The sequence below is a fragment of the Brugia malayi genome, assembly GCF_000002995.4.
Source record: "Brugia malayi strain FR3 genome assembly, contig: Bm_v4_Chr4_scaffold_001, whole genome shotgun sequence".
NCBI lineage: Eukaryota > Metazoa > Nematoda > Chromadorea > Rhabditida > Onchocercidae > Brugia > Brugia malayi.
In genome coordinates, this window is record NW_025062478.1 from 11,275,175 (window position 1) to 11,287,905 (window position 12,731).

The 12,731-nt window shown below is 32.0% G+C and overlaps 2 protein-coding genes across 3 annotated transcripts; both read left to right on the forward strand.

The window, feature by feature from the left end:
* Window positions 1–3,863: 3,863 nt before the first annotated feature.
* Bma-mdt-28 (Uncharacterized protein) lies at window positions 3,864–4,730 on the forward strand (the record flags this gene model as incomplete). Its single annotated transcript, XM_001896334.2, has 4 exons — window positions 3,864–3,965; window positions 4,059–4,244; window positions 4,416–4,505; window positions 4,608–4,730. The coding sequence occupies 4 exons, from the start codon at window positions 3,864–3,866 to the stop codon at window positions 4,728–4,730; spliced, it is 501 nt and encodes a 166-aa protein (XP_001896369.1).
* Window positions 4,731–5,689: 959 nt separating this feature from the next.
* Window positions 5,690–12,316, forward strand: Bm3665 (conserved hypothetical protein,hypothetical protein; the record flags this gene model as incomplete). 2 transcript variants are annotated; one of them, XM_043082438.1, is made up of 17 exons in its annotated part: window positions 5,690–5,788; window positions 6,094–6,191; window positions 6,821–6,922; window positions 7,290–7,366; window positions 7,683–7,788; window positions 8,014–8,132; window positions 8,426–8,601; window positions 9,205–9,341; window positions 9,584–9,748; window positions 9,849–10,169; window positions 10,394–10,465; window positions 10,619–10,724; window positions 11,131–11,276; window positions 11,599–11,653; window positions 11,798–11,914; window positions 12,021–12,067; window positions 12,250–12,316. In XM_043082438.1, the coding sequence occupies 17 exons, from the start codon at window positions 5,690–5,692 to the stop codon at window positions 12,314–12,316; spliced, it is 2,010 nt and encodes a 669-aa protein (XP_042938372.1). The 2 variants fall into 2 exon arrangements, with proteins under 2 accessions (XP_042938372.1, XP_001896370.2); XM_001896335.2 differs by lacking the exons at window positions 5,690–5,788; window positions 6,094–6,191; window positions 6,821–6,922; ... (1 more) ...; window positions 7,683–7,788; window positions 8,014–8,132 and having other exon boundaries at window positions 8,533–8,601.
* Between the last annotated feature and the right edge of the window lie 415 nt (window positions 12,317–12,731).

A 12,731-nucleotide genomic window follows, 5' to 3' on the forward strand; every position in this document is an offset into this window, starting at 1 on the left:
ACAAAATAAACTTTCAAATGTTGTGCAATTAACTATGATTAATTCAGAATACATATATCAATAAATAAAATCCAAATTTCAAATTTCCAGAATATTAAAAAAAAGGAAGGAAGGAGAACAAATCTCTAAAGGTATTGCTAAAGTTAGGTAACAATAAGACTATAGTGACAGTGATGATAAATTTCTATTTTTGCTTAGAAATATTCGGATATCAGCCAGTTTATTTAATTTTTAATTAAATTCAAAATTTTCATTGTCATGACATATATTATTATTATTATTATTATTATATATTTACTGCTATTATTATAATTATAGTAATTATTATTATTCTCGTGACTATGGGAAATTTGAATTTAATGAAAAATTAAAAGAGAGAAAAATCGATTCATATCGGTTAATAATACATTGAATAGAATGTATTCCATAAAGAAACAAAATTGATACTTCCAATAAACGATGTTGAAGAATAAAGAATCTTTTAATTGCAAGCAACAATTCTACATTTAAATGATTATGCAAATAGAATTAGCTTATTTGTTGGTAACAGTTTTACTTTAACTATTTCAGTAATACTTTCTACAGTTATGTTTTGATTTTACTTTCATCGGTCATTTTCGATCTTAATATGATGATAACAACTCTTAGAGATAAATTGAAAGCAAGAATAACTGATAGCGGTTCCGTATTTGCTTTTAAATGTACCGAATGCATTACGATACAGGAAAATAGCATCACAGATGCTTGCATTTCTCGATGCAACCGGATATTTCCTACGGAATAAGCACCGTTTATGAAACCAAAAAACAATTCAAATGTTTGCATAATAAGAATGCAAGAATAAGTGTTTGATAACACAAATATCTCAGTTACGGATCTATTAAACTGGCAATATGCACTTAAAAATTTTTATATCTAAAGAATTGGCTTATTCAAAATTTTGGGAAGTAGAATTTTCTGGAAACTGACTGGATGAACTATAAATCAGAAATAAATGATTTGAACACGAAAATTTCAAAATCATAATTAATCTTTTCATTGTTTACATTTTGACGTATGCTTAGACGTTGTTTAGAGTCTTTCTGTAGAATATCACTTCAACAATGTATGTGTCACATTACCTCTTGGCTGTATGTATCATTGTGATCAAAACTTTTCTGCAAACTAAAACATACATATTTCATTGTCATCTGAACTATATTCATGTGTCACTGCAAATGTTTTGATAAGAATTACTCTCTGAAAAGATAGAGAAGATTTTACAAATTTTACTTTTAAGCCTAAAATGCAAGAAACGAAAGCTGAAAAACCTATTTCAAAAACCCGATAAGTGATGTAATAAAGTAATGTTTTACTTCATCTCCTCCACTTCCTTTTTTAGTAATTTCTTTTCTTTCATCTACCTTCCATTTTAATTGCCACTTTAAACTACTTTTGCTCGTTAGCACATCAAAAAAGCATACCATTCTATAATCAACTGACATCATCTAATAACTTTCAAACAAGGAACAGTTGAATCTTTAAAAATTAATTTTCAACTTTATATTCTGAAATAAATGCGGGACTAATATAAAATTCAATACGTAATATAATAACATAAAAATGATTAAGTTTTTTTTTTTTTTTTTTTGCTGGAAAGTTAAAAGTAATTGAAGTACAAAGAAAGTAAAACGATGTAGTATATGGCATGGAAAGATCAAAAGAAGGAAGGAATTATTAAAATTATGTACATAATTCATGAATGAATGTTTTTTTAAATTTATGATTTTTACATTATGCAATGAAATGATATTGCATAGCATAAAATTAAATTATTTTGTAAATTGCATTCTTTTTTTTTTTTTTTTTTTTTGCCTTTTTTTTTTTTTTTTTGTTTGTTTGAAATATCTTTAAAGTATTTTTTTTTTATTGCCTAGTTAGGCTAGACTTTACAAAAAAAAAGAAAAAAGACATGTCATATACTAAAAGTATTTATTCATTTTAAATAAATTCATAGCAAAATTCAACGAAATATTTGTGATGTAATAAAAGGTGAAAAATTTTTCAATTATTTGTCAATCTATTACAACGAATTGATAACTATGATCAAATATATTGTGATAAATGATCAGTATCAGTAATCGGTGAGTTATCAGACAACTGCTCTATCACCTGAAGTATTCATCAAATTTTAAGTGCATAGCAATGTGTTTCAATTTTTATTAATTAAAAAAAGTTAGTAAGAAGACAAAAATATCGTATTACAGCTATTCTAATTGTCATATCAATTTAGGAATATCACAAGACTCATAAATAATTATATATATTTACATCCATTAATACGGCAATCTTTAATTACTTCATAATGACGATCGCATACCTGCTTAATTGCTAACTTATTTATTAATTTCAAAGTAATATATAATAATGTTGATTACTATTAAAAATTGAGAGAGAGAGAGAAAGAAGAGAAAAAAAAAAAAAAAACTTATGACTATAAACTTTTGATAATAACAGAAAAAAAAAACATACATTTATATCTGTCTCTATATCTCTTCGAAATATTTCTCAAATTTTTTTCAAAACTAAATTTATAATTTAATGCAAACTTTTATTTTGCATAATTTATGTTCGAATAGGATAATTAAAAACAAAAAAAAATTTTTCGACAGAAACAAAAATATCAATGTGTTGAGTGAGTATTGTAAAAATTTGGATTAATTAAACTTCAAAAAGAAAAAATTAGTCACAATTTCTAATTGGCAAATGACGAAAAGAATAAAAGACAGTGGTTGGGAAGTTTTTTAAAAAAAAATGTAAATATTTCAATTGAAAATTGCAAAAAAAAAAAGGATAAATATTTCAAAAATAGAGCTACGTCTAAATCTTTGCTTCTCGGGAAGAAAATTTGCATACTGGGGGTATGTGTTTGGCAAGAGTTTGACGTAATCAGCGTTTGCACGTTTGGCTGTGCTGCGTTTTGATTTGCTAAGTCGTGTATTAATAGCTTTGTCTGCGTGTAAGTTTGATGCAACTTATCCTTACTGTCGTTGAGACATTTAGCAAATGTGGAATATCTGTTCTTCAAGCCATGGTTTTTAAGTAGTTCGCAGAACTCACTCTTTGACCTCACTGTTTACTCCTGAAGTAACCATAGAAGCTTTCAGGTGACAAGGTAGTTCTGGTGTTATAAGGTTAGTTGGAGTATCCTTCTCTTAGATAGATGCTCTTTGGAGCTAAAAGAGTTCCAGCTACGCAGGTTTCAAGTTAGAGTTGTCTTTCCTCTAAGATGGCTGCCGAAGGCTAATGAACTTATTTTGCTCAATTTGTTGACCTTTCAGTTGAAACTTGTTCAGCATGGGAGACCCTATTGAAGCCATATGTCACCGTTAGCACAATTTGCAGTCTCACAAGTTTCACAAACTCCACCCTAACGACAAGAAAGTGTCTGAGGAAGAGGAAAAGAAGCATAATTTGATCGAGAAATGAATCCGAGCTCTTCAGGGAGCTACTGAAAAATGGGTTGACGATGTAGTTCTGTTCGAACGTATTTAGAATAATTGTTTTTACGTGCTGCATCACTGTCAGTGTATATTCAGCATTAAATGATCGCTTGATCCCACTGCTCTTAGGTAATTAGGTAATTGTGGTACTACTAATCAGTACTTTGTTATTGCTTGGAAGTATTTATAGCGATAGCAAGGAAATACTTCTTTTAGTATATCACCTATGTTTCAGTTTTCTTTTTCTTTACTGCATTGTTGCTGTTAAATATTATAGATGGTACCTCCAGAAATATCACATGTTGAAATTGTATTCGCGTCTTTTTATGATTTGAAATTCGATCTCAGGCTACAATTTCAGGTCTGATATCATCATAATTGATGAACAATTCCCAGGACATTGCAAGCGTTGATCGTATGCCACATCTGAAGCAACTGGTTTTGAGTAATGATGATAGCGCATCAACTTCTCAGCTGGATATGGTATGTTTTACGAGGTTTTAAAAGATAATGTTGATGGTATGAACTTTTCTGTTTTGATGGTTTTTCACATAATATTTGTGCTATGCATTTCAGGAAAAAAGTCAGAACAGTTTGAACAGTATGCTTGCTAACGGTGTACTCGACACACCATTAGGACAAGCTGTGACAAATTTGCATGGATCTTGGGCGCAACTAATCAGTGATTTATCAGCTCGAACAGGTTATTTACCTCCAACGCTAGAACATATCAAAGAAGTTGCGGAGTGCGCAGTTCGTCAAGTTGGTTTCATTCGATTAAACTGTCCTTAATGCATTATATCATCTTTTTTTTTGCGATTTCTGTTCTTTATCTCTTTCACTTACGCTACATCAACTTGTATTGTTGCTTTCCGTCCTATTTACTAAACAGATACTGAGCTTTCGTTGATCATGAAGTGATTAGTTTTTCAGTTAAAAGATTCGTGTCATGATTTAACTCGTGAATTTGCTCGAGTTGGTCTTGAATGGCGTCTAACGCACCCAAATGAAGCTCTTGCTGAAGTATGTTTGCTTATCAAGAATTTTAAACCGTCTTATAAGTTATGTAATAACACTGTAGTGAAATCTCAAACACAGTGAAACTTGTATTTATATTTGTTTCAGGATTTGGCGGATTATGATCAAGCCATGTTACGGCAGGAATCATTACTGGAACGAGCTTCAAGCATCGTTGAACGACGACTAAGCGATTTAGCAGCTGAAAAAAATTCACAAGGATTTGAGTAGTTGTATGATATATTCGGTCATCGAACAGCGACATTTACAATTAGGAATAGAAAATATGTAAAAAAAAATGTTCCAAAGGAATGAAAACTTGAGCTGCGGCATCGCTAAAATGCAGAATGATGACCATCTATATGCATCTCATAAGTTAGTATGCTATATCCAGATGAAATTCTTATAGATAAGAAGGTGAATACAATAGGAAATGTACAAAGTAGAGAACAAGTGTTTCCAACAAATTATTTCTTTGAAATCAGTTGCTGTTTTCCTGTGTATACATTTTTTTCGATATGTTTAACTTTGTTACTTGTAAATAAAGTCATCAACAATATCCAAAGTTTTATTTTTAGCGGTCATAACCGCATTGTGATGCTCTTTTCATCATTACATAATCCGTTCTGAGCCATATAGATTCTTTTGATGATGAAGAGACGGCGATTTTTACTACAGTGTTGTTTTTGTCCTTGTATTCATCTTTAATAATTAAACATTTCCTAGATGTGTAATCATCTAGAAAAAAAGTACATTTATACAAGTTGAAGTAGGTTTATCTTTGCTTCCTAACTGGCTACGCAAATATTCGGTTGTGACCTGATGTTGATATATAATGTTAGTGCATCAATGCAATGAATATGGAACTTCCGAGTAGTTTCACAGCTTGTTTTGTTGCAACAAAAATGGAATAATACACACGAATAATGAATAAACTACATGAAATATTGTATTTAGCGTGAATAAATTGTGATTATCCATTAGAAATTGGTATAGATCAGATAAGAAGGGGCTGGTCAGACTGATTTTAATCCTTGCTTGGATCTTGCAATAAACAGTTCTCGAGATTCGGAGTCTCGTGAGATTTTTTGAATTTCGAGATCTTGAACTTTTGGCGAATCGTGGTTATTCTTTTTATTGAGAAGAGACTTTTAATGTTGTTACAGTTGATAGAAAGAAATAGCGAAGCGATGTGGCATGAAGCACGACGACAAGAGAAATTAATACGATCGCAAATGATTGATAGCGTCAAAAGAAATGAAAGACGGAAACAGTTCTACGAGAATGTTGTAAGTTTTAGAAAGTACGTGAGATATGTGGTATGATTTAGAAAGTGCGCGAGATATCTCGAGATGATCTTGTGTTTTTATTATTACCCCGTATTTTATTATTATTGTTGTTATATTACTATACCGTTACTGTTATTATTATTAATTATTATTTCTAAATTACTGGATTACTAATTACTTTAAATTTCTATTTGTTATATTATTATTAGTCATAATGGTATGTGTCATTATTGTTGCACTTTTTATCATTATTAACTGTCCTGTTATTGCATGGCAATTCATAGTGTAAAATGGAAGTGTTACAGAGAAAAGATCCTGAGCAATTCATGCAAGTCCATGGCCGCAAATGCCAAATACACATGGATCCGGCAGTAGCACGTGCTGCCGAAGCATCAAGCATCCTGTGCGCGTTTAACATTAGTAATTTGCTCGTCTTTTGTATAAAGCATACTTCTCACCATGGATTCAATCCGTTAAATATCTTTTTTGTCGTTTAATTTTTTTAATTGAATCTTGCTCTACATTAACTTTAAATTTGACATCTCTTCGACATCCTCATTAAGTAATTTAACTTTTGCTTGTGTTTAAAAAGAACTGATAATGTGATTTGTTAATTCTTAGTTGGAAATTGTAGTTATTCCATAGATACAGACTATTTTTAGCCATAAAAAGTGGTTATAAGTACGTATTCATAGTTTCCACAATGCATTTTATTTTCTTAAAGCTATGCAAAGTATCATATTATATGTATGTTAGAATAAGTCGAAACGGTAATATAGGATTCATGCAGTTTTGGGCGTAATGACTCCACAAGAAGATAGGAAACATGAAGTAAATGGGAGAAATAATATCGGGAAAGAAAAAATTTGGGGTAAACAAAGTAGTAATAGCTTTGCTAAGTAGGGTTATGTGTTAAGCTTAACATTTTACTCTTGAAGGGTACTTTAATTTTTCTTAGTTTGTTGGTGACCATGGAGAAGATGACACTGTGTTCAGATTTAAATTGTTAGAATTTGATCTATGGATTTGCAGGAGGCGATGGCAAGGTGATCCAAATATATTGATTGATCGCTTTGATGTTCGAGCACATATGGATTATATTCCCGAAACAAAGTCAGATGATATTAATAAGAGGTAAGCTATATTATTTGTGCAACAAATTATATGTGTGCTACTCTTTGGAAAGGTTTCAGAAGTGAATTATCTTACTCAGTTCTTTGTACTTATTTTAGCTTCTAATCTGAGGAAAATTCGAGAGCTTTGCTGAAACTTTTGTTAAGAAAAGAAATACTACAACAGTATTTTTCTTTCTTCGTCAACTCCTTTATTTTTTTTTTTTTTTTTGCTTTTTTCCTACAAGTCCTTATTTGCTTTATAGAAACCTCCACTGAGATATCACAGGTTTACACAAATGAACGTGTTTAAGTATATATATGTATGATTAATGAGAAAATGAGAGTGTTTTAAATCAGTTGGTCTCAAGAAAAATGATGGATTGCAGATCCGCGGTAGATGTGGAGGAATTGCAATGTGAATATGAGAGGTATCGAATCCTTGTACTCAATGAATTTGATAGAGGTATGCATCAATTACTGTAATGTTGGAATCGCCCGGATTGTCTTAAATATCCGAGTGCAGTGCATCTTCCGATAATCGTGAAACACGGCCTGAATTAGTAGTCACTCTTCGTCAGATCCTTCGTATACATTGAATAAGCGATTGGTAATTCGGTTCACGATTTCTGCGGTTACATTTTAACATTTGTTGAAACTTTTGGATTAATATCCACCTACATCTGGATGTTATCGATTTCTTATCGCAATAAGTACAGGTTGTGTTTTATAGTGAGTTTCGTTCATTATGAATAAAAAAGTGAACTGAATTAGTATTGCAGTGTCGGAGAAAACTTTCTTGAAAGAAATAGCTGCGAAAGAATTCTGGCCAGATGAATCCACTTCAACATCACTTGCACGTACTGAGCAAGAAAAGAAAAGATTGCTGTAAAATTTAATAGCTTTTAAAAGGAATTTGAGACTTCCATAAATCTTCAGATTTTCCGAAATTTTTGCTTTTCATACGGAGTTTTGTTAAATTGACTTTGGCATTTATTAAGTTGCACTTGATGCTTCTAATTTATAATACTAGATAGGATAAAAACATGCATTTCATATTCTAGCAAATCATGAATCAAAATTATTCGCGTTGAAGCTTTAAGTTATTTCTAGGCGGGACAGAAAAGCTGCTGTAGCGTTTACATATGGTGACACGCAAACGGTACAAGGTAAAAGTGTGGAAACGGATGATTCTGATGACGAAGATGAAATTGTTGATTCTGATGAGTTTGGTAGGTATTTCTGGTTTTTTTTAAAGGTTTTTTTTTTACAATTTCATATTTTCATGAAAAATCTTTATAATCTCTTGCTGTTAATATGGACACTACTTGATGAAATAATGCGAAAGAGGTTACAGTATTCTTAGGCTCATTTCAAGATGAATTTTTTGGGATGCTGATGATTAGTAAATGATTAAAACCAAGATAATTCATTGGGAGCATTTTTAAGAGAACTGAACTTAACACAAATAAGCCAAATTAGTTCTATTAAACGTTTCAATCATTCGGACACGATTTCTTTACAGACTTGAAATTGGACATAGACACATTGGATGCTGAGCAAAGGCGCAATTTAAATAAATTGGGTATTCGCTATGGCATAAATTCGGGTGCATTCTCGAGTTTATTAAAAATGGATCGTCGTGAACAAGATGAAACGCATCAGCTGAAAGAAATTGAAAAGGCCAAACTAGCACTCGCTGTCTGTAATTAATTTGTTGAATAGCTTTTTTTTTTGTTTTGAAATAGAATTTGACTGGTGATTCAGTGCGGTCTGTCTCATTAATGGTGATGGCTATCATATGAATTCGGGTTTCTTGGAGGAGATTCTCGTTGCAACCAGTTGGTCATTCTGTTCAATTCTACTAGTAATAGTGAAGTTTGGTATAAATTACGAAAATGGACAACGAGCAAGTGGGGGAAAAAGCAAACAATTGTTTTAAAGCACTGTTTTTGTTTTTATTCTTTTCTTATTTTCATCTGAGCAGACGAGTTTACTATGCTTTCCTAAAACAACATCAAAAATATCTTATTGCAACCCTCTTCTTAGTCTTACAAGAGTTTCATAAATAGAGAATCCGAAAACTAGCATCTGAGATGGCTTACAGTATCTGATATTATTGTTTTAATTATCTGAAATTTGATTTCCTAATTTTTCTTTTAGTGTAAGACCAAGGATTTTGGAAATTTATTTTTGCATCACTGATGAGATGAAGTATTGCTTGTGTGACTAGACTTACTGTGCTTTTGAGTTAATGTTAGAATTATCAGCTTAAGTTTAGTTTTGTAAGGCTTGAAATTTCAGGGTCGACAAGCGAAAGCTGAAAGAGCCGTTTTGAAAAAGAAACGTGCGCTGATCGTTGGTAAAGGTTGTTTAAATGAAGAAGCCACAACTACTTTGCTATCATTCGTTACTAAAAGTCAGAAAGAACATTTGGAAACGTTAGTTTTCTTTTCGACTTTTTCTGGGTAATATGAAATTAAGGATGTATTTACACTGAGCTGTTTTTGTCCAAACATTTGGTTTAGTAAAACTAAAACATATTATTTTCAACAAGGATTATAACGATTGATTTCTGAAATTTATTGCTGAGAATGCATTTACTGTGTAGTTTTTGTCAAGAATGCAAACCATAACATAAGTTATGCTTAATTAGTTTATTCTAACTAGCACATTTATGCAGATCATCATCTTCATCGACAGAGGAAGATGAGGGAAGAACAGAATTTATAACAACCTTCGGCGGTGATGGTGCCGAAGATAAGGATGAGGAGCGTGATGATGATGACGATGGTGGAGCGAAAATGCACGGTCCAGCTTTACCATCTGCAGAGTTCCGGCGTATTTTGTAAGTTGTTTCATTTGTTCAATTAGTGCCAGCTGGAAATTCTGTCTTTTTAAGAATGCTCTTTTTTCATAAATATATCTGCATTTTGTGCATATTTCAGTGAATTAAAAACCCGTCGTTCATCAAGTCCGGAAGATTTCGGGAATGTTTCAAGACCTCGCGTGCGTAGTAGATCTCCTGGTCGGAAACGTTTTTTACGTTCTAGTCGTGAACGTACTCTAAGGTCAAGAAGCCGCGAGAGATTACATCGTTCTAGAAGTCGGGAACGGCGCGATCGATCGAGGAGTTCAAGTAATGGAAAGAGACGAAGACGAAGCAGAGATCAAGTGCGAAGCCATAGTGGTGAAGATGACCGGCGGTCCGAGCATGGTCGTTCAGGAAGCAGAGATAGAAGGCGGGAAGAAATGAAGATGAAACAGAGGTTAAAAATTCAAAAAATGGTTTCCTTAATATTTGTTTAATGACCAGCCTTTTTTAACTTGTTGGTACTTAGTTTTCATAGTCGGAAGTATTGTATTAGATTTCCTTATTTACTAACCATATTCGCGGATGGAAAATAGAGTTTGAGTTGAGTAAATTTCTGGGTGGATTTAAAACAACTTTCTGCTCTCCAAAAAGTCTATCATTTGATTAAAATTGTTTCAGTCGTAGGAGGAGCAGTAGCAGTGAAAGCGGTCGTAGCCGCCGTAGACGACGTGCAGGAGAGGGAAACGGGAGGTGTTTTTTATTATATTTAAATAAAAATTTTCATTAATTTGTTACTCCACATGTTTGCATCACTTTTTTCTTTCTATAAGTTAAGTTGAAGGTTCTAATTTGATGCAAAAAATTTGTAAATTTAAAAAGATTAACTTTTCTGGCTTTTTCCAGTTCGAAGAGATTCAGTGATAAAAAACGTCAGAAACGTCGAAGAAAATGTTCATCATCAAGTAATACTAGTCGCACACCACCGCCGTCATCTCCACAAGAGAGAAAGGTTAGAATATGTGAGCTTTAATCGCGAATATTCTTCATAGATGTAGCCATCTTCTTGAAAACCAGTTTTAAGACTATCTTACTAAATTCACATTATTAATCATTAGTAAACCAAACAGTTATCTTAAGTTACTTCTGAACTACCTGAATAACAAACTTTTCGTCATGAAATATTAAATATTGAGAATTCATAATCTAATTGTATTTGTCAAAGGCAAAGTCGTATCAAGTAAGTCAGTCATCAGAAAGAGGGAGACGAAAGTTTCATGCATTTCTCCTCAGAATGTACTATTATATTACAAATTTTCTCCAATTCCCAGGCATTGCACCCTTTATTTTTTATTTGATTCAAAAATCGATTTCTTTTCCTAAATGTATTATTTTTATAAAAGAGTCATTTCTTTTAGAGCACAGGTTCGGTTCTTTCACCAAGTCGGAGTAATGGTGACACTTCACCTTTAGAAATTCGTTCAAGTATGAGTGAATCAGAGAAGGAACGTATTGAAGTGGAAAACCGGCGTCGACGAATACGTCGAACGGCAAAAATGCATAGGTATGAATGAATTGTGATTTAAATCTTTTCTAACTTTTTATCTGCTCGAACTCTTTCTCTATTTTATTTTTCGTGAGAGTCCTTAAACTTGTCTTATTATTTCCTTATACATATCATCTAATATGTAAGAAATCAACTTACTCAATGTACTAACTGATTAGCGCATCTGTTTATTCTTTGTTATTTGAAGAATGCTATTCCACAAATTCTTTTCAAATATCTCTTTCCGGAAGATGTTACAATTATAAATACTTGGGAACGTTCATTGGTTTTCTCGCCTGCAAAAGATATGATACTGTTCCATAGATATTATAATTTTCAGGCAACAGTATGGTAGTAATCGTCATGATCGATCATCAGAAGATGAAGCAGAACGCGTAAGTCTCTTATATATCGTTTTATTATTATTTATTACTTATTATTATTATGATTGTTTATAATTTATTACATGCAAAAATGTTTCTAAGAAATGTAGGATTCAAAGAGATATTCCACATCTTGATGAAGTCTTAAATTTTCAGAAAGCTGCGCTTGCTCATAAACTTCGTACGCAGATGCAGCGAGTGTTACGTAAAACGGCGGAACAGTTAAAGGAAGAAGAAAGGCAGAAGCATGAAGAACATGAAAAAGAAAGAAGAGTAAGGATTTCATGTTTTTTGGTTTGTTGAGTTCAAATTTTATAATCTTGCTTTTTTTTTTAAAGAAATCTGACTTTTCTGCTCACAAATTTCTTTATATCTTCAGTTACGTGAGGAAAGATTATTCGAAGAATCACTGGAAATCAGGAGACGGTAAGCGTTGAAAATGCATTGTTCTTATATAATTAATATACACTGTTCTTAGTCTAGATAATATATTTTTGATTATTGTTTTTCATACTGTTAAATAATGGTGCCTATGAAAATTCTAACCAATCCAGGAAAGATATTGAACAAACAACATGAACACGCTAAATCTCACTACTATATTTTAGGGAACGTGAAAAACGTCGACGTGAACGTCGCGGTCGTAGTAGAAGTAGTTCAGCATCGTCAAATTAGTTTCTTGTTTTAAAAATGAAAGCCATTCATTTTTGTACTTGATTATCATTATCACAGAGTTCTTCAGACCATTTGATTCGTTAGCCCTTGATTTAGGTTCATAATCGAAATGGACTTTCCAGTTTTGTTCTTAAGGTCAGAACATTGTCTTTTGTTTTTTCTACTGCTCACTTTTTCATTCCTCTTCACTCTTCCTGGCTGATTTGCCCTTTACTTTTATTATTCTTCTAAACTTCGTAGGCTTTTCAAATTGAGGCTATAAGGTTCTATAAGATAGAGCATAATACTGGAATATTTCAGCAATGATTTTTTCTTCTTGAGATTCGATTTTTTTATGGATCCGATGCAAACATTTTACTTGCAATGAGAGATTTTCATGATTATGGCTGGGTTTTTTTTTTTTTTTTTCAAGTTT